This window comes from Leuresthes tenuis, unplaced genomic scaffold (genome assembly GCF_036924035.1).
Source record: "Leuresthes tenuis unplaced genomic scaffold, fLeuTen1.0.hap1 SCAF_16, whole genome shotgun sequence".
In the NCBI taxonomy this organism is placed as follows: domain Eukaryota; kingdom Metazoa; phylum Chordata; class Actinopteri; order Atheriniformes; family Atherinopsidae; genus Leuresthes; species Leuresthes tenuis.
This window is the reverse complement of record NW_027325370.1, coordinates 22401909-22424527: the sequence shown is the minus strand read 5'-3', so window position 1 is coordinate 22424527 and position 22619 is coordinate 22401909. Positions and strand designations below refer to the sequence as shown.

General features: G+C 38.1%; 1 protein-coding gene across 2 annotated transcripts in view; it reads right to left on the bottom strand.

Annotated features, from left to right (window-relative positions):
• The window catches only part of LOC140272241 (metabotropic glutamate receptor 4-like), a 181934-nt gene that overhangs the window by 12597 nt on the left and 146718 nt on the right, over window positions 1-22619 (bottom strand). For both annotated transcript variants that reach the window (XM_072367617.1, XM_072367616.1), the window contains exons 7-9: window positions 10824-11024; window positions 4180-4316; window positions 1418-2353 (exon numbers count right to left, since the gene is read on the bottom strand). In XM_072367617.1, coding sequence (XP_072223718.1) covers window positions 1418-2353; window positions 4180-4316; window positions 10824-11024 — 1274 coding nt within the window. The remainder of the gene's footprint in view (window positions 1-1417; window positions 2354-4179; window positions 4317-10823; window positions 11025-22619) is intronic.

Genomic DNA, 22619 nt, shown 5'->3' with positions numbered 1-22619 from the left:
CCGGCACATTTGCAATGTAATGCCATGCAGATGTGCACACCGCCCCCTACCGAACAAGATGGGTAGCTCGGTCAGCAGGGAGCTGAAGAAGAGCTGACGTCACTCTGCTGCGCCGCTCAGATTGCTTTTTCGTTTTCGAATCATGGGCAGTACTTGGCGGGCAGACCATGAAAACGAAAAGGCAAAAATGTGCAGTCTTGAAGAAGAAAATGCAAATGCAAATGGAATGATTCATTACTAATTCTATTTATGAGTCCAATAATGCAGCCACATTCTTAAAAGTAAAAAGCATTTCTGCAAATGCATTTTAATTTTCAAATTTTACATTTCCAATTGAATTTAGATATCTATTTGCTGGGGCATATTTTGAAAATTAAATCTCAAATGTCTATTTCTTTTTCATTTTAATTAAGTGAAAGATTGAGCACACTTGAAGAAGAAAATTAAAATGCAAGTAGGATGATTGATTGCTAATTTTATTTGCAAATGCATTTTAATTTGAATTATGGTGACGATTTGCTTCCATATGCATACTCTTTTCTTTTTTCCTTTTTTTTTACCCCTTTTATATGTGGTAAAAAGCAAATTCATGTTTTTTCTTTTTCTTTTTTTTTCTGCAGCCATTGTTTGTACAATTGCTTCTTAGTGCTACTACCACTTTACAACTATGGTACAATATGTCAGTGCAGACTTATCCATAGCATTCCTTTTAAAGCCCACTCTTTTATGTTGCTGACAGTTTAATGGCTGCTTTTAAGTTTGTTAAAGTGCATCGCCATTGCACAGCCATCCTGATGCTTCTATGGCAATTGGTAGTTTGATTTCTCCCCTCTCTTCTTTTTTAAATATACATCTGTGTTTCACAACCTCAAAATTAGCACTTGTAAGAGGTAACTTACAAGTTACGATTGACTTTCAACTAATAACAACCATTATGTCTACAGGACATGTTGACAGTATTTTTTATCCTACTTCACAAGCTTGCGTTATCTGTCTGCATGCAAGAATAAGTAGTGATTGGTAACTCAGCATTACCACTCAGTGAAGCTGAATCAAACACATATGTAGAAACACAAGTAAAGAAATAATCTCTGAGCAAATTTTCCTTACAAGCTGCCTATAAAAGCCTTGTAATCCCTAGAATAGAGCACAAAGCCCATCAGCCCATGATGAATAGTGGCAGCATCCACAAACACAAGTGGTTGGTGTTATACAACAAAGGTAAAATGAGTGGCCATTTTCTTCACAATGAGGCGCACAGGAAACATAAAAGAACATCTGACATGAAAAAACACACTCTTTGTTAACACACAAATGTAGACTAAATGTATGACAATGTAGGCTAAAATAGCTGTAAGAAGAGACAAATGTCATTTGTTATTTTTCACTCCAGTCAAATTTGAAATCAAATATTTACCTTTTCTGCTGATTGGGAGGTCCCAAAGAAGATGGGGATGAAGGCTAGCCATACAATGCAGGTGGTGTACATGGTGAAGCCAATGGGCTTGGCCTCGTTAAACGTCTCAGGAACCCCTCGTGTCTTGATGGCGTAAACTGTACAGGTGACCATCAGCAGCATGCTATAACCCAGCAGACAGATGAGAGACAGGTCGGATATATCACATTTCAGAACACCACGGGCCATTTCAGGATTGGCTGTGCGCTGGTCCTCATAGTCAATGATGGCTTGTGATGGGTCAACACCAAACCAGATGCACACTCCAAGTAGCTGCACTGATATCAGGCTGAATGTGATCACTAACTGGGAGGCTGGAGAGATAAATCGAGGGCCACTGACCGACATCTTGCCCTGCTCAAAAATCCTGTAGATCCTATTTGTCTTGGTAAGCAGTGCTGCATAGCTAATACTCATACCAAGGCCCAAGAAAATTCTTCGCAGTGAGCATACAAACACATCAGGAGTTGAAATCATGAGGAATGTTGTAGCATAGCACAGAAAGATACCTGTCAGCAGCACATAGCTCAGTTCTCGACCTGAGGCCTTAACAATGGGTGTATCATTGTAGCGTACAAAGGTAGCAACCACTAACAGCGTGGCAATGATCCCCAAGACAGCGATGAGGACAGGGATCACTGCCCATGGGGAGCTCCACTCCAGCTTGACAATGGGAATGGGAACACAGCCAGTGTGGTTCTCATTGGGCCGCAAATCAAAGCGGCACATCTTGCAGGTGTAAGTGTCTGCCTGGTACTGATAACCATCACAATTCTCACAGTGCCAACAACATGGAATTCCCTTCACTGTCTTCTTGCGTTGCCCAAGACGACAAGGTTGGCTGCAGATGGAGGAGGGGACTTCTTGTGTTCCTCCAGGCCACTGCATCTCATCGGTCTGAAGGACAAGACAGGAGAGACAGTTTATTCTGCAGCTACACAGAAGTCTAGCTTCTTTTATAAATCTCTTAGTCTAGTTTGCTACATTTGACTTGTATAAGTATAGGGATAGTATAATGGACTCTTCTAAATCATGGTTAACTTATAGCTCAATATTGTGCATGAACACCTCATGTGGAGAAGGGCAGAGCATCAGAGCGGCTGCCACTAACACAAAGGCCCAAATATTATGCATCTCACCTACCACTGTTTACACATATGAACACATTTGCTGTGCAATCCTTGACTACGTTACGTTTTGAATGTCGTAATCTGAATCAAAGAGCTCTTTTAGAATAGGATTTATCAAACCTTTAAGGGTTGAATATAGCAAGAACAACAAATAACATATTTCACTGATTACATATTAAAGGACATATTACATAATGCATAAAAAGACACATTTCAATTGCTTCGTAGTTTACTCACAGATAAGTGCACGTTAGAATAAAGGAACTGTAAAATGGATTGTCACCACAGGAAAGTGATAGTCTTTCTATCAGGATGTCATAGACTGACTGAACTATCTTTGCTTCTGGTAAGCTGCTCCTCATTCAAGGGAAGACAAGTAAATATAATTGAACTGTTTGGTGCTGCAGTCTCAACACAATGTGGAGTGCCAGTGCTATTGCATTGAATCTTATTTATTTTTAGTTCAACAGATTTTTCCAAAAAAGCCATACCAAGATGAATACAGTGCGGGGAAGGGATATTGTAGATGATTGTTTTTGTGACTAAACTGTTCCATGTGGAATTTTTACCATTTTTTTTCTCTGCCATGCAGGCGATGGTAGGAAGTCAATCTGTTTGCAGCACTAACTCAGGTCCTGTGTGCATTAACACTACAAATGAGTGTGGCAACACAATGAGAGCTCATGGGAGATTATGTATGATGCAAAACAAGACAAATGATGCCTAACCTTTGTTCTGTACAAAGTCTGACATTTAAAACAAGGCAGTTTTGATTCAAACATATCAAATACTTCAGTTCCTGTATTTCAAAGAAATGAAATCTATGTGTGTGTGTAATATTTATTTGTAATAATAATAATAATGACAAATTTCCAAGTATGATTAATAAGATTTTCAAAATACACTTTTTACTCTATTATAGATTCAGCAATATCAGCACAAATGTATGTGGAAATATATACTGTGGACATATTCTACAACACACTGTATTGGCCTAAAGAAACTGGCAGTCTTTACTTTAAGCCAACTATGAAATGAATGATTTGATATTATTCTGCTACTGTGTTGCGATATCAAGTCAGACATAAGAAAGATGATTTTTTTTATAACATATATAAGCTATGTGAAGATGCATAAATTAAGCTCATACATGTTGAAGAGACAAGTTGCTGTAAATGTCAGATAAAATGGTTGCAAGACAAAGAAGTGCTTTGGCACTGCTGCTGGAGCTTAAACTGAAATGAAAATATAAACTTTGGGAGCACTTTGGCTTTAATCCTAATTGATTAAAGTTTCATTGTAGCCAGTTTTTCCATGCAAATCATTTTCTGCAGGAATCTCCATAGGACTCATGATCCAAGATTCAAGCTACAAGATTCAAGCTACATTTTATTCAAGCTACAGATTGTAGTTTGAATAAAATGTTTGGTTTTCGTTCTTTACAGACTAAATTAGTTAAATTGAGAATGACAGGCAGCATAAGTTTGTTGTAAAAAAAGAGGATCACCATCGGTACAAAATCTGTCATTGATATGATCCGAAACGTCAATTATACAATCTTCTAAACATATTCCACATCTAAAATATTCTTACATCTAGGTAGAGTTGATCTGTCCAGCGCCCAATGATCTTGTATTGTGTGGTGTCATTTCTGATCTGATATTGGTAGATTTCATAGCGACCTGGGGCATCTCCATTCACATTGAAGACCACCGGGGTTCCAGCAATTCCTATAGAAGATAAAGGAAAGAAATATTATATTTGCTCCTGTGTCTTAAAGGATAGATGATAGTTCTAAATGCTGAACTATGGTGTTGAGAAATGCAGGAAAACTCTGTGTGGTGTTCTAACTAAAACTGTGCCAATGCATAAAAGGCAGCACTGTATATACATCCGCTTTCTTCTCACCAGATTTTCAAAGCGGAGCATATGTATCGTTCTTTCTTTTCAACATATTATGAGATATTGTGCACATGTGGATGATCCCGATTTCTACTCCCAGCTTTAGCCAAGAGTGAATGCAGACAGTTTCCTACTTAGTCATAGGCATATGAAAACACAGTTTCTTTGCACCACATATCAATATACATGACAATGAAAGCATTTTAGTGAATGTGAAATTTAGACGCTTATCATTGATGTAGAAGAGGTGAAATCTCTTTTATTTGGTGTCACACTTCTGAATCATGAACAGAACAAAAACTGCACAATGGAAAAGGTAACAAAAGTGATTGTGTCTGTAATATCAGAGCAGAAGACTCTACAGAGGTAAAAAAGACAAGAGGCTAAAAAGTGCAGCATGGCTTACAGGAGGAGAACCACCAACCCCTGCTTTATCTACAGCAGATGAACTCTCAGCGTGTATCTTGGGGCACACAGCCACGAAGGCAGATGATCAGGAGGGAGACAGATGTATACACTGGGCATGGCACATTGACTCGTTTCTTTAACAGCCGTGTGGAGCCTAGCGGTGCAAATGGTGGAGTCAAAAAAGCAAAGCAGAGCCATATCTGAATTCTTGTTCTTTTCTTAACGTCCCATTAACAAGGTCTTCCAACAAAACAACGCAGTCCACCTATGTGCACAACCATTATCTACAGCTGCAGTTATTTATCAGAGCATACCAATAAGAACTAATCAGAAGAAACACTCCTATACAGCAATTTCAATGAAATTGTTTCCTATGCAACTTTTTTTCCATTTCCTCTTGACCATATTGGGCTTAAAACATGTGTATGCATGGTTTGAAGAAAGTGTAAGGTGTGCACTCTTTCTTTATAAATACTTCTCTTTCTGTGTGTGTGCACATCGTTTATTCTGAAACTTCCCTGCGTTGAAGTTAGGCTGCAGGGAAACCTCAATTTAGTGCTTTCACGCCCTTAATGATGGGAGCAAAATAGATGTTGACGGGCATGTTGTCCTGGTCCTTTGAGGAAACTCAGTGCTGCTGTCTGTTCATGTTCCCATATCATTTCACACTCCTTCATTCGGCTTATTGCTCCATTGCCTGTTATTCACAAGGTCTCTACTCAGAGTGCTAACGAACGACAGCACTGATTTTCATTACCACTTTGAGGTCTCTCTCATGTCTCTGCTTGTATCAGAGCCAACTTACAACCCCCTCTAGAGCTTCCAAACTTGTTAAAAATGGTGTTGTGAGGGAAGGAGGATTCACATTAGCGATGAGAACCCCCCATAAAGCTTCTCTGAGATTACCGTCCCAATATCTGGTAATGTAATTTTTCTGTTTCTCCTTTTGATGCAGTCACTTAATTCTCAGAAATTGCACAGCATGTTGAAGTAAGGGGTGGAGAGTGCATAAAAAAGATGGCAGTGTATCTGCAGGTGACATTTTTGCTTTGGATTGTTCAGTCAGCCTTTTGGTGTTGATGCGATTGCATTTTTGGCGGCAGAATAAAGACAAATATAAAACACATTAAAACTTCTTTGATTTTCAACATGTGAGAGAGTTGATCAAATTCAATAAGTATCGATGATCGTCTTATATTTATTTTGCAAAAAGAGAATGACTTATTGGAGAGTTTTGTTCTCTTGTAAAGGTTCACACTATTGATTTCAAATTGTTTTGTTTTTTTTAAACCTGTGAGTCAATGTTGGAAACCAGTTGTATTTCCTCCCCTCTGCAGATTGACATTTCTTGAAGGTCTCATCAAAATCCACATTATTGAACTGCATTGGTATCATCCTGCTGCATTACCCAGAAGGCATGTCTAAAACAACGGCAGGCAGTCGTCGCAATTATGAAGATTTTCTTGCCCATCTCAGCGACAGAAGGAATTGAGTGGGATGCATGTTTCCTTTAATTTGATTGCCTTAATCGATTAGTTTCACCTCTTAAGTTGCAAAAAGACACAGCAGTTGTCATGCACAGCATGGAAATATTAACAAATTCCTTGTTTACTAACCAGGTCAGAGTATTGAGGCAGAGGAAGACTTTATTTCAGTGTTTTGAGGGGCTACATAAGCTGGACTATCATGATATCAGAGTAGGTGTGCGCAGAGTAGCGGACGGCTGTATTATTACTAACACGCAGTTCCCGATCAGGTGGATACACCAGCATGAACATGAATTACATTTATTCATTAAACGTGTAACAATGACAGTGAATCTGAACTTTATTTTGTAATATCCAACAGACCTTTTTCACCGCAGACATTTCGACTTGTTATAGCTGGAGAAGCACAGGTGAGGGAAATGTTTTTGACAGCAGTGAATATGCGGCTATGACAAACTAACATGCCTGTTCTTAGGTTAGATGAAACCCTAAAACATTCACCCTAGAGGTTTATCAAAGGAGACACATTTAAAGCTATAGTTTGCTCGCATATTCAAACAGAGCAGCAAATTTCATGTCAGACTTGATTAGCTGATTCTCTCACCTTCATGAGAAATGTTATATGCTGACAACGTTTGAGGAAAAGCTTATCAAAATATGTTGATCCTACTGTGTTGAATTTGGAGTTAAAGGTAGAAAACGTGAGTCTCTTTTTTCATAACAGCAATTCAAGAACGCAGGACCTCCGTTAGACATTCCACTTCTATAAAGTTCTAACCTTGCAAGGTCATTAACCATTCAGTTCGGTAAAGTTGAGGACCGTAGTTGGGTGGTTGTTATGTTTTTTGGCTTTTACTCCGCTTCAATGATGCTGACCTCAGGAATAGTTTAGTCTTTCAAGTGTAGCATAAAAGGTGATTCCAGAACTTTTTACTGAAGGGGCTCAAGAGATTGGAAATCAGAAAACTTATCAGAAATAAAATGGTGTTAGAAACAATTTCCAAGACCTCTCAGGCAGTGCCTTCTGCTATGAGACAGGGGATGATACAACGTGAGATGTGGTGAGAAGCAAAATCCCCCAAAAAACAGTTTTGTGTAATATTGTATATATATTGATATGTGATCTTGTTTGAGAAGCATCTTTATGTCACAAATTAAACCAATGTTCTCCTGCACTACAGGCTTGATACCAAACCAACAATAATTGCCAACGTGTGACTAAAAAAAAAGGGAAAAAACACATTTGTTTAAATAATAACCACAAACAAAAAACAAATAACCTCATAATTTGCACCATCTGTGTCACACCGTTCCAAAACTAAAGAAAACAAACCACCTTCCTAATTTGTTTTTCTAATTTCATTTCAGCTCGCTTTAATCTTGACTATGTTTTTGTGTCAACTGTGGTTGTGTTACTTCTTCTCCTCTGTTGCACTGCATCTGGTACGGAGCTAAATGTGCCAAAGAAAACGCAACTGAAGTGAACACAGTTTTGCTTGAAAACATTACCCATATGCTCCAAAACCTTCCCGTTGTTAGCATAAGTAAGATGCTGATCTTAAATCTCTGAAAGTCAGCACTCTGTTTTTGCATTTGGCCTCAGTGATAAGAATAAAAAGGTATACAATAAAATGTCATGCTGATGGCAGGGTTGCTCCCTTGCAACCAAACCACTTACAACTGTCTCGCTGATAAGCAGCAACTGGCCCCAAAACAAAGAAAAACAACAGAGGCTGCACTTACGGATGTCAGCACTCATTAAAACTGGTAACTTTGAATAACAATGTTAAAACCCTGAAGTGACTGTCAATATTTAATTAGTAGCACATTTAAAATCAGGTTATTTTGTAAAGCCAAATCTTCCCTGGACACCTTTGAGTATGTCCCATCACAAGGATTCCTATTTTACTACCAAACACAAGTAAAGATCAACTTAATGTGCAGAATTTTCAGTACGCATGGAGAAAAACTCTTAAAAGTGAACATGGAGCACTGATTTTCTAGACATTTCTGTTGGAAACCCCATGACTTCAGTGCTAACACCAACGCTGAGGAGTTTATGTTTAATTCTAAAATGTATGTCTGCCCAGTAACATGCTACCTTAAGCTTTATTTTGAGGTTTCAAAAATGTATTTATTTTGTCGAGCTAAACAAATAGCTTTAAGATCCAATGTATCAGGACATAATTGAAAAAAAAAAAAGATGATGATTTGGTCCATACTAGTTCTTAAACTTAGATAAGACATCTGTGCCATTTGTTTTTAGCTTTTCAGTATGCGAGAAGTCACAACTTCTGATTTACTGCATGAACAATTAACAATCTGCTTGTCAGACAATCAGTTGGATTTCAGGCATATCAGACATTTGTGACAGCTGTTTTACTGATTGAACAGATTGTTTGTCCAGTTTCCTACAAGGCTGCTGTGTGTAACTATGTGCACTGAGCTGGTTAACTTGTGTGGTGGCTGAAAAAAAAAATGCTGTGATAAAGATTTCAACCAGAATATATTATTTGCATCTTTGGTTTTTACCTATATTTAAGGATGGGAAGGTTGGCTTTCCTAATTATTACTCCATTGAGGTTAAAAAGGAATTAATAAAAGAAAAAAAATGCTTATTTTCCTCGTTGAGATGTATTTAATGAAAGTTAAAGTTGGAATTGATAGGGCAGAGCATGGTGTCTCACTTTGGCTCTGCAAACACTCTAAACCAACCTACACGTAGTGATCACCGAAGTGTTTAGCCTCAGAACACTCTTTTCCTTCTAATTTTAGTTTAATTGTTCCTTTCATGTATGTGGCTGCTCCTCACGTAATGATCCCAATTTTAATAACCACAGAAATAAATGCATCTCTTAACATATAATCATCTGTGAGGTTGGAATAAGTTTCAGACCCTATCAAAGCAATTGTGTTGCTTTCCGCTTGATTGCCTGACCCTCAGTGCAATTTATTATATTTTCACAAGCACACAGTTACTTTCATGCACATTCTACTGTTTTGTATGTATAGGACTATGATTGATTGTGCTGGTGCTTATGCTTGTTACATATTCATGGTGTGTGTTTATTCTCCACCTTTTGAATCAGTTTTTGTACTCTTTTGATAAAGATTTTTCCCTTTTGATCTTGATGATTTCCAAACCTTCCCCTGGAGATGAATAGAATAATATGAGCATTGTTCTGGAGGATTAGGCACGATGTAGAAGTGAGTAAACCCTTATGCAATAACTTACTTATTTGAGATATTTACACATGCAGAAACAGAAATAAAGTAAAGGTTGTCCAGTTGTTATTTTATTGTCAACTGGTAACAAACAGTGTTTATATGTTTAGAAGTATGATAGATCTACTAAGAGAAAAACAAAAGACACACTTTTAGGATTATTTTTTGTGAAATTCCGTAGATTTTTGCATCCATATCTTTTGACAAAGAATATCCCTCTTTATAAAGTCTTTTGCTTTCTCAATATTTCACTTTTTGGTTACTTCAACAAGCACCATATCTCACAAGCTGAAAGCCATGACAACTCAACAAAAGAGGCACATATGTGGGTGTCAGCTGGCTGTGGTAAAATAATAACATCGGGACTGAAAGGACTGAATTGTGCGAACATTTTTAGAGACTTTAGCAGTTGTTGCCAAAAAGGTTCAACAAAGGTTCGGATCTTCAAAAACCCTGAAATAAGGAACATTTTTCCTTTTTTAAGAGACCTCTAAAAGGAACTGTCAGAGGGTTTCATTTATAGATGTGAAGACTAAGCAGGCAAGTGTCTAGCCTTCATATAGAAAGACTCATACCTACTTCTGTCTCCAGCGATAACAGCAACCAGTATTTGTAAGTAACAGTTTAAAAAAAAAAGAAAAACCTTTTGGTTTACAAAGGACAGCCACTGAAAGACAACTGCTGACTCTAATCGTTGAGCTGCCTGTTAACTCTCTTCCCACTCCCATTTACGTATATTTGGACTCAGCTTCCAGGACCCTTCGAGTGGAATTCTCACAAAGCACAGTTTCTGCCAGTCGCAAACTATGATAAAGTACCCTGTTCTGCTGGTCATCTTCAATCCTCTTGTATAGCTCAGCCTTTTTTGCCTGCTTGGAATAAATTACATTTAGTGGACTTATACTTGGAGATCACAGTTTCCTTAAAAATCCTCTGCATGAGCATTAGCAGGTCACAAAAATGCTCACGTATGACCATGGTATTCATATTATTGATAAGACACTACATTGCCATGTGCCTCAGACACCACAACACAAATACCACAACAATAAATGTATTTTATACAGTAAGAAACTTGATACATTGCATATCATAGAATATCTGAATCAAGTTAATCCACTATTTAGCTGTTTGTCATCAAATAGCAAATATGATTAGTAGTAGCTTGTGCTATAAGTGAAGTACATATGCAGCTTTGAGCATACCAACACGCACCTGAAAAGTTGACGTGGCGAATATACTTGAGCAGCAGTGTACCGTTGATGGTGTCCATCTTGGAGCAGAGTCCAACTTTCCCAGGACAGAGGTCTTTGTGCATGTTATGCAGGGCATGAGCCATGGCATAAACAGCATCAATCACAAACTGGACCTTCCCTTCCTGTTCGTAGGATGAATCTTTGCCGATCCGCTCATGGTCTAAAAGGAAACATTAACAATACGAAAATCAGAGCTTGAATTCCGTGCCGTTTTACAGGCTGAGTCACTGTAGTCTCGAAGGACAATTATGGCTGGAATATTTGATATGAATGGCATAATAATCAGAACAAAAAAGCTGCTCGACAATCAATGAAAGATGTAAGAACTAAACAATAGTCGTTAGATTTGTAAAATCAAGCAAATGATAACCTTTCAAGGAGCCTGATTACTCAATTGTGAAACCATCTTTTTTTTTTTTTTTTTTTTACTATTTTGATGTTATGTTGGGATTGGCATTGAATAGCATGTTAACCACTAATTGTATACCATTTCTTCAAGACATCAATCAAGAATCTCCGTGCACAAATCAAAAACGGCCTTGCAGCCTCTCTCATTTCGGGCTGTCGATCAGTTGAACCCACTCAAATTTATTCAGAAAGAATTTTTTGGCATCATGTTTCTTAATCTTCTTTAAACTGTGCAGCTACAGTAAAAGCCTTTGCGGTATAGTATCATGTGCTTATTAAATTAGAGAAATGTTCAGAAGTACAAATATAAACTGGAGCTCTAGTTTGAAAATGCAGGGACTCTTCTTTGGGCACATTTGATTTGGGTTTATATGATCTGTTGGTGTACATTCTTAAACGTGAAGTCCAGTGTGACTTCACATCTATTAATCATGAGCTCAGAGCTTGAGTGAGTGGCATAAGAGGGGAGGAAGACACAGCAAGGCAGGTCCAATCATTTTCAGTGTTAATGTAATTAGTTATGACAGGTGTATATTAATCATAGCTGGGTTGTTCTAATGCTTTGAAAATATGTTAATCGCCAAGCAAGCTTTCAATTATTGGCTTAATGCGCTTGTTAACCAATGCATTGCCGGTTAAGTTGAGCAGTGTCAGCAGTGACACTTCTGCGGCAACAGATATCAAAATATGATGTCAAATATGCCAACAGACAGAAATGAAAGCAGGTGTCACAGCTACAAGTGTCAGGATTTGAAAGTAGCTTTCAGAAAAATGATGTTTTACACACTTTGGCAGTTAAGTGTTGTGATGATGATACAGAAGCCTGTGGATCAAACCCTGCCTTGTTGTTTTGTATCATTTTTGTTTAAATTTCAGATCTGAAAAACACGTCATTAAAAAAAAGTTAACAGAACTGGGAGGAGACAAATGACCTCAAGACTTTCACCTTATTCGAACACAGATGATAGTGCTGGTACTGTTTCGAGGGCTGAGTGAACATAGACCCCCCACATGTACACTGCTTCACTACCTTTTAAAAAGAGAAAATTGTCTTCAAAAACTGCTTTTCTTTCTGTGTAATGACCAGCCGTTCTCCTCTCTCTCTATGAATGCATGAGAATTACTATTTGATTCTTACGTACAATCTGAAATTAGTGGTAATTGCCTTAAATTGCAAGAAATTACATCTTTTCAGACACTCAGTGTGTGAAAGTATGTAAATTACGGAGTATTTTAAAGCCAGAGAATGTGACAGATAACATTTGACACAGACAAATTTTCTGGCACACTGTAATAGAGGTTTCATTTGTTTGAGCCAAGAAGATTCTTTTCTTTTTCTCTGTTTAGTCATTGTATGTTTAAATATTGAATTCTAACATTGAAGATTCATATATGCGACCTGAGACAACTACTGGGTGTCGAACCAAAGCCGCAGAATTTAAATCAAAAACAAACAGAACCAAAACTAAAAATGAGTTCTGTTTTAGTTAAAGAATCTTTGTTTTGGTTTATTCAATGGAGGAAAATATGGAAGCACAAGTACTGAACTGGTTGCCAAAACATGGAACAGATAAGCTCAGATGAAGCGACACACAAAGGGAGTTACTGAAAAAAACATCATTATGCCAGTAAATGGTTGCTTGTAGCTGTAAAAAGGTTTGAAATATCTATTGAACCTTTAAGCTGCAGGTACCCTGGTCTATACCAGTGTATTCCCGTGGGCTTTGAAGGTTAATGCCTTTTTAGAATAATTAAATCCCCTGCTTTTGAATGGTGTAAGCTTGAGAATGGAAAATGTTTGGAAATTGAGTGACTCGTATTACAGCACCTCGTTTCCTTTGTACAATCAAAATTTACTTCAGAGAGGAATTCTGAATATAAGCTCACGTTACTAACATATAATGTTGCCTCTGTGCTTTTTCAAACTGCTGTTTAATTACCCAAGAGTTGCTTTCGCTCTGGCATTTGTTAAAACGTAAAGTGAATAAATGGCCTGTTTACTGTCATCACTGAAGCAGTATTTGGGCTCTGCACATCCTTTCTTTCAATTAAGATTAACTTCCATGTTGCTTAAAAAAATGGCCTTTCCACTATGTTGTTTAGGGCAAACCAAGTGAAACAAAAGATCATATAAACATTATTATCGGCAAAGAGAAAAACAGCACAGGCTGTTTGCAAAATGGAATCATGCCATGTTAAGCTTTAAAAGATCTCTCGTTTCATATCCTAAGTCTGAGAGAAGGCTACCTTAAAAGAAATGCATAGTTTTTGCTATTTGCATGCTCCCTCAGTATCTCATTGTGTTAAAGAGGCTATTTAACATCAGTAACAAGGCTCTGAAGGTCTCATTAAACATCCTCGTCAATCAGGCATTAAGACATCCATCATCAGTCTGACTAATCAGTAACAATCCTTTTTTTCTAAGGATAATTTTTTTTTCCTACAATCCAAAGAGTTCATTAGAGATTCTGTGCTGCTGGTTTGATTGTGTATGTTTATCTGTCTCTGTTGTACCTCCATTACGGACTGGCGACCTGTACAGGCTGAATCCCGCCTCTCTCACTCTGTCAGCTTGGATAAGCCCCAGCCCCATGCGACCCTTTACAAAGTAAAGTATCTGTAGCTAATGGATTGATGGTTTTCCAGTATTTTGATGATGTTTTTTTTTTTTTTACCAGTCCCTAGTTTTCTCTTGTTAGTTATTTACTTTCCTTTCTCATGAAATATGGATGAAATTACAGTGAAGGAAAGACAGAGCAGAAGAAAAGTTCTGGGGCTATTTGTGACTGTTAGTACTATTACCTCATCAAATGTGTGGGCTATTGATTTTGGCCCTATGTAGTTTATATAGTCTCATTAACAACTTTATAAACCACATCTGATGCTGAATGTACACTGTACACATAGTACAGCTATGACAAGGATGATTAACTTGTCTTGTCTGTGTTGTGCCAGAAGGGAATATTTGAAGTGAATGAACCTCTAATTTAACTTTCAGATTTTTGGCACAGTCTGGTGTGGACACATAAATAATGAGAGTATTTCATAGGCTAGCCGGCTGTTGTCTATCGCACTGTAATTGTAAAATGTATGAATGTGTTTTGTAAATCGTAATTTGAAAATGACTTGGCGACCGGACAAGCTTTGCTCCATTTTTGTTTTTGAAACTATGCTTTCTGAACAAGATAAAAGCTTCTTGTTTAAACTGTGTTTATTTGACCGTTTTCTAATGCCCTTGTGTTTTTATCTTTAATATTTACAATAGCTTAACAGAGGTCGTCCTTTCACATGAGCTGAAGGAATACACGTTCACATTTAGACACATAAGTTTAAGGTAGCTCAGCTGACTGAAAAATGCAGAAAACACACAGTAACCAAATGTGAACACATTCTGTGGGGAGGTCAGCAGGAAAAATGAAATGAAATAAAAGACAAAAAACATCAAGTATAAAAAGAGCTTCAGAAAAGAACACAAACTACAAGCTCTGTGTGCTTTCTCTTGAAATGTTTCTTTGAATGGAGACAAATTGTTCCTTTCTTGCCTCCCTTTCATACAAAAGAGTAATTCTTTTGTATTTTTGTCTTCTTTACACCCTTGTATGCACAAGGTATGAGCAGCAGCGACTTCAGTCTCACATTTGTGTTTATGGGAGATGCATTCAGGTACATGTTGAACTAATGCTTATCCATGTTTTCGTTGAGCTCAGAGTCTTTTACGCAGTTCGTGTTGCCTGCCACATAAAACAGAGGACAGTTTAACAATATAGCAAAGATGGCAGGTACAGGTACATTTGCCATCCCTGTGGACCTAAATAAACACTCTACACTGACATGTTTATGAAATGATGCGGTGCACTGGTCCACTATGGAAGAATCAAAAGTTTCTACTAGTTTTGATGGTTTGATCGGAGCCATATGCTCATATTAAATTATCTGACAAGACAAACGCTTTTATCTTACCCTTAATGCTTTTATTAATCAAACTGATGCAATACGAAGTTAAATGGTCTTAAAAGTCCCTGATTTACTGCAAGACAAAGTTTTGCTTACTGCTTACTTAAAGCACTACAGGTAGTGACTAAATAATATGTTTTCCTCACACAGGTGCTGTACTGTTATTGCTTGCTGCTGACACTGTTCAGTATAACTTGTAATTTCGATATGACCGAGCTGATGATACCTTGGCTTGTACACTGGCTGCCCTCAACACTTCCTTTGAATGCACACTGAACAACACTGAATCTACCACTTGAGAGCTTTGTAGAGACGTGACTTTCCAGGCTGGTGAAGTTACACAACTTTTAGTAATGGAGTCTCTGAAGATGGCTGGTAATAAGTCTTTTGAATTATGATAGAAATGTTTTATGCTATTTATTTCTGCATGACGCAGTTATAATATGAGTTGAATTTATTACATTTATGATGAGTAAAAAAATCATACACAGTCATTTCAGGAATAATAATATCCTTGCATGTATTCTTGCGTCAGACAGAAATAAATAGCATGGAGGAAATAAAAATATTTCTGTGCTGGAATATTATAATAATATTCTTATTCGCATGTATATGAAGAATCGATCTCTGTGTTTGAGTCTAACTCTGGATGAAGATTGCCTTCTGTTGTTTGTGCATGAGTGTTTACAAGGTAATGTTCAAAGGGATCTGGTCATGTGGAAGAGCTTGACAGAGTTCTTTTGACAGCCATCATGACCCTCTTCCATTTTATTGTTACAAGACTGGGCATCATCGCCGCAGGGAGAAAATTAGGCTGCAGTGTCGCCTTAATTTCTTCCAAAGACCGTCAGTAGGATTAAGTGAACTCATTGTTCCAGCTGCAGGCTACGCATATTAAATCAGGTTTTCTTGCTAAAACTGCCTTTAATCCATTAAGACTGCAGGCACCTTCTACACATGAGGGTATATTCATATGTGACGCCAGGTCTTAATGGGATAGAAAGGATTTTATAGGATTTAGGTATAGAAATTGGGGATATGAAATATTTTTCAAAGAGGACATCTACCATATTTATACACTGTAATTCTAAACCGCTGCAGGTCAATAATAATTTCTCCCCTATGAACAAAAAAACATATATATTTTGTATCTCAAGAGAATCGAACAATCTTTAGTTGCATGTGGTGTCCTTGATGTTTTCATTGAACATTGGAATCCAGACAACTGAGCAGGCAGGCGTGAAGCTGTGTCTGGTAGACTTGATGACTCATTCTAGGGATTCAAAGCAACAGTGGGATTCAAGCCAGTTTGCTTCACTCAAACTGTGACCCACAATTGTGTGATAAAACGGCATCAACAAAAGGCAGTGCATCTTCAGGCTGTCATCTTTGCACACAGACCAGTGAGACTGGAAACTTAAATGAAAGGAAATTCTGTAAGAAATTTCCAGACAGTTGGAAAAATGTTGTACTCCAATATTTCCACTAACATGTTCAATATATTAGAATAGAAAAAAAACGGTCGGACATTTGAGGACTAGTGTTTTCATTCATCGTAAAGTAATTATGATTTATGAGCCAGTCTTGCACATTACTGATCAATATAGCTGTGTCATGCTGTGAAACTGTGCACTGTTTTTATTGCCACCAATTTATGTCCTTTCACAGGTTCAGGACAAATGGCATCCATTTCTTGTTCATTCTGCTCAGAGAAACCACATCATGTTTTATGGTCCACCAGAGTGAAATACTGCGAACTGTGCAGTGACCAAAGAGCAGAGCAGATAGCAGTGTTAAAAAACTGTTGAATTTTACACGGCTAAGGTTTCATTTTTATCTAGAAACAAGGTCAACTTGAAACATTCTCCATCATTCCGCCGGGTCTAATGAAGTGAAAAAACACTGATAGAAAACAACAGCGCTAAAGAGATGACTCATAGAAATGTTTGAGTAAATGTTACTCTGTGCATGTGACAAAACTGACAACAGATGTATATTATAGAAATGTCTTCTCATAGATACAGTCAGGATAAATGACAGTATGGAACTGACAGTTTGTTAGAAAATAACCTCATACATACCTCTGCCGGTTAAGAAAACAACTAATTCAGTTTTATATAATACTATAATTCTTCCTACATGAGGAAGGTGTTTCCTGGGACACTGAAAACTATCAGAGTAGACTGGAACAGATTCTTTAAACTCATTCAAAGTCCATACGACATCACTGATGTGAAAGAGCTAAAATGTAAATGAGATAAAAGCTTGGATTTATACGGTGGGGAAAATAATAAGATATTACAAGTAAATGTTAATCTAGCCTTAGCCCTCTTTTTATTATTGCCCACCAGTACAAATGATCTGGGGCCTCATGTACAAAGGGTACTACGAACAAAAAAGTGGCTACACACTTTTTCACGTCAACGATCAGATGTATCAAGAGCAAAATGACCGTGGAAATGTGCGGTGCCTCACGCAATCTTCAGGGCTTCTTATTCACTTTTCTAAAGCTGTTGCTTCTTTACTTAGGGGTGATGTTGGGAAACTGTCATAATAAATAAATGTCAACAGAATTTGTTCTCAGAATGAGTGATGTGCACATTTGAGACACATGAACAATTATCACTGATAAACAATTAACACACTCATTTGTCTGCAATTACATATAATTGTGGATATAAAAGCATGTGCAAAGTGTTGCAATGCATACCATTAAAAACAATGGCTGCTTTAGCGCTGTTGGGAGACATTGTAAATGGTGCAATTGGAAGAAAACGTGTGTTCAGAGACTGAGAGAATTTGCTGGCACATGATGACAACTGGCTCATCAGCCGTTTTGAGGGCAATCCTCCTGTAACTGTGAGCGGAGCTGCGGCCGGCGCTGGAGCTCAGCACAGCGAGGAGCCATGCGCCGCTTGTGCCACATGTGACGTGCACACTGGGATTTAAGCAACCGGGGCATTCCAGAGGGAGCTGGCCAACCGATTGGGATTGTGCCAGTCGACCCTGAGCTGAGCCATGCCAGCCCAGTGGGACGGAATTATCTGCATCTCAGCAGGTATATCAAATTCCCACAATCCAGTTGAACAGGCTGACATTGAAGCGCAATTTGAAGCGAGAGCCGGTTTTCATAATGTAATCGGAGCTATCGACTGCACACACAGTGATATAAAAGCGCCATAACATGATGAATTTGTATATCAACAGGAAACATTTTCATTCCATCAATGTACAAATGTATGTGATGCGCAAATGCTTTGTGGGGGGTGCCCTGGTTCAACGCACGATTCATACATTCAGTAACAGAATTGTTGGGAACAGATCGCACTGATCGCGATGGGTGAGTAACTTTATCCGTGTAATTGTCCTAATATTATTCCCCATGAAGTGCATTGAGCATGTGCGCAGCCAATTTCTATTCCGTCTTCACAGCATCATAGTTGGTGGTTAAAGTTAGTAACTTTCTGTTTAAACAACAGCTTAAGATCTTTCTAACAAGCCCCTGATCCTCTCTGTGTGTAAATGTTAATAATTCCGTACTTGTGAAATGTCTTAATCAGCCTCACCTTTTCCCCGGCGCACTTCTGCTCTAGATTACTGTATGAACACGTTTGTTGTGAGTTACACAAATAAAGGTATTTACCTTGGGGGTAATCAGAGTCACCCACACCCACCACCCCTGAGAGAGCAGTGTCACCCACAGTTCAACTCTCTGTTCAACTCCACAGCATTAAAGGCCTCGCTCACGCTCTCCCACCCATTCCTCTGACGTTTGCTGCTTATATCGTAGGACAGCGAGCCAAAGAGCACATTTTTGCGGGCCTCCACTTCAGAAAGTAGCACCTCCATCTCACTTTCCGTTAAGTTATTCTTTTTTCCGTTTTACGCATTCTTCTTTATTTTCTGATCGTGTAGAGAGAGGAATCGCAGGTGCAGGGCTCATTTAAATATGATTTGCATATTTAAGTAGGGGTGTGGACAGGGAGGAGTCGGGTACTCCGACATGTGCGCTCAATTCCACGTTGATTGGGATGTACAAACTAAATGTGCTTGGATTCATGCATGCGCACACATTGATACATCCGGGTATTTTTGTACGTTGGAGGACATCTTGGTTTGAGTGTACGCCATGTTTCAGTAGGAAATCCACGCAAGTCTTTGTACATGAGGCCCCTGGTGAGCGTGAGGTATAATTAATCTGCTGCTGTTTAAGCTGTGTAATGGAAAATACCTGCACAATGGGCATTTTTCATTTGGTCCACCACTTTGGTTTCTGTCTGTTTCTTTATCTGCATTTGTTGTGAATTCTTGCTGAGCTGTCCTCTGTTTGCATCTATTAAGTAAATGTTCTGCAAAGTTGCTAAAGATGTTTTCTTCATTTCCATCCTGGTTGTTTATTTGCATGAGCTCTGCAAAGCTGTGTTGAGCTCTCTCAGCCACGGTCACACAAACATATATATAACAGAATAAAAGCTCTGACAAGACACAGCAGGCCTAGAAGCTGTTAGCATCCCATGTTAACTCAAGGATGATTTGTTACTTGTTAGTATTACCAAAATCATACGTGGTTTTTTTTTTTTACAAACAGAACCTTTTTTTTTTCAAATCAGCATCAATAACAGTTTTCTCGATATTGTAACCAAACTTTGGTCCCACTAACTTTGGAGTATCAATACGGTACTATAATGTAGAATCTAATTATCTGGTTATTACCTTATTTAGTCTTTTGCATGAGAAAGAGCTGCTACTGAAACTTTCAATTCCTTCATCATTGAAAATTTTTGTGAAGCCAGTTTTTGATACTTTTCCCGAGCAGAGCATCACGTTCAGTTGCTTAATAGCCGGCCATTTGTACCATGTACAACATTTTGGACACCCATCAAACTTAGATGAACAGATTTTGAATCGTTAGGTTATAGCGCACTTATTGGTAATCTTCAAAATGTGTTTTACACTGTGGGGTTATATAATGATGCGCTGTGGGCTGGAAGTGACTATGTAGATCTGGAGCCCCAAAGTAAACCTTATCACCTGAGACTCCAGATATAAAAACACTGGGGAAAAGACCAGCAGCCAGATGTGAGTAATACATCTGGGCTGTTTCCCCTGCACACCAAGTCAGATGCACTTTACTTCCCCAGACATGGGCGATGACCTGTTACTACCAATCTGTAATGGTGCATAGATCACTTGTCAGTGGCTCGTATTGTTTGATTAATAAGCTTTGATTTTACATAAATAAAATACTTACACACCCATGTAATCGTGTTATTACTTTATAAATGTCATTTCCTGGCACCTTGGAGTTGATTAGTCTCCTGCAGATTTTTAAAGAGAGGAATTTCCTCCTCCCTCCCTATTAAGTGTGTTAATTAAGAAACAGCTGTTGGCGTAGTGTGAGTAATGTTTATACAATATACTCACAAGAACCAAAGGGTTTTAATGATTAAAGTCGGTGCTAGAATTTACTTTTGATATGTTAGCTGATAAGAAATGCATGGTATAAAGTCCAGCTTTTGTGACTGTGACTGACGAGAAATGGGAACAGGAAATGACTGTGATTTCAAATGGAACAAAGGGAAGTACCGTACTTTGAAAAAGCCCCAAATTAAATGGTTGTAGATCTTGGGAGTAAAAATTTACTGTGCCCTGGAGGCTACTCAAAGGAAGAAAAGAACAGCAGCAATTTAGCTTAAGAGCAGCCACCGTGACAGCTGATGAACACAGAAATCATTGACGATTATGTGTTCTTCTGGAAGTATGGATCGTTGGAGGCATCTCTCTGTTTTACCATTGAGCACAGTGGTATAAAATGGTGTGTGGCTTTTATTTCTCGTACTGGTTAGCTTTGCTTCTTCATCTATTGAACCACTTAAGTGTCAAATCTTATTTTACGGTACTTTTTACGGTTCATATTTAGGCCTCACCTGCACTCATCTTAATATTTTTAAACATTCTTTAAAAAAATTAAGTAATCTACATCCATTTGAACTTTAGTTTTCCAAAATATCTCCATCTGCAGCATGTCCAGTGAGCTGAATCTTCTTTGGCGGTGACTTCAGAACCAGATTATTTGTAAATAATGGCAACCTGTGTTTTTGGACATCGCTGACCATTTGATTACAATATTTGATTCAAAACTCTAGCACGTGGCCCAGGTGCAATGGTAAAACCAGACAACACATACAAGGCAGACGTGTGGATGGCTGTATGTTGGTGCAGCACTGTCTATGAAATGCCTGTTGCACCAATTCCGAGAGGTAAAACCACACAGACATAATGTCATGTTTGAATAATAGCTTAGAGTCATATTATTTATTTTAGCTTGTTTTTGTTAGTTTTGTCTTCGGTGACTTAAGCATAATTTTTCCTTCAGTGTTGCTGAGTAACGTGACATTACCTCTTCATGGTTATGTGAATGGATAAAGCGAGCTATGGACTGTGGGAAATAGGTACAAACCGGGAGACAAGTAACATTTCTTTTTAAAAAAGGTAGACTCACAAAATACATAAAATCATAGCACACTTTTTAGATAACATATTTTGTCAAGTCTGAAGTCGTGAAATTTGTGACTTGAGTCCACACCTCTGCATACAAAAGAGTCTTTTTTTTCCTGTTGGCAACTCCACTCTGGTTTCACTCTGGTGGGGAGAGCATTTTTCCTTCAGAAAGAGGTGCTGTGTTTGGTCAGCAAAATGCAGTCAGCACTGTGAAAAGTTTACAGTTCCTCTGAGAACAATCCATGAATGCATAATTACGGTCACAGTGGCCCCTCAGCAAGAATAATTCTAGATAAACATTTAACTTGTCAATGTTGAATTGATGCTAAATAACATGGTAATATCTTTCTGTCTTATCCTCATTGGCTGTAATTCTTATGGTAAGCCTCTGGTCTGGGCCTGGGCATCAATACACTATTCCAGTTATTATTTGGGGCTAAATGATGCAATTATTTGTATCTGCAAACAATTATTCAGCATATACAGAGCAGGTATGTCCAGAATACCACAGCTCTGCAGCTCTTATTTGAGCCCCTAGTGGGTCGAAAGAAAATGAAGAAACTGTAGTTGTTTGGTATCATTAGGGAAAATGATGTTGGTAAACAGATTGGGGAGCATATTATTGTAATGAGTTGAATTTTCTTTCTAAGCAAACTTTTAGCATCTATAACTATGCCAACACTGCTTCCCATGTCTTTTTGGCACATGTTGAGTCAGAGTCTATCTGGTCTCGAGCATCATTCAGGGTACATTGATTCTTTTTTTAGGCTGATCAGGCGTTTTTAACTGCTTTGAACTCACTCATGTCCTTAATTTAGGCTCTAATCAATTTGACGCCTGTTTTTTAAACTGCAAGTGGTTCAAGCTCAAAGAATTTTGGGTAAATTGGGAG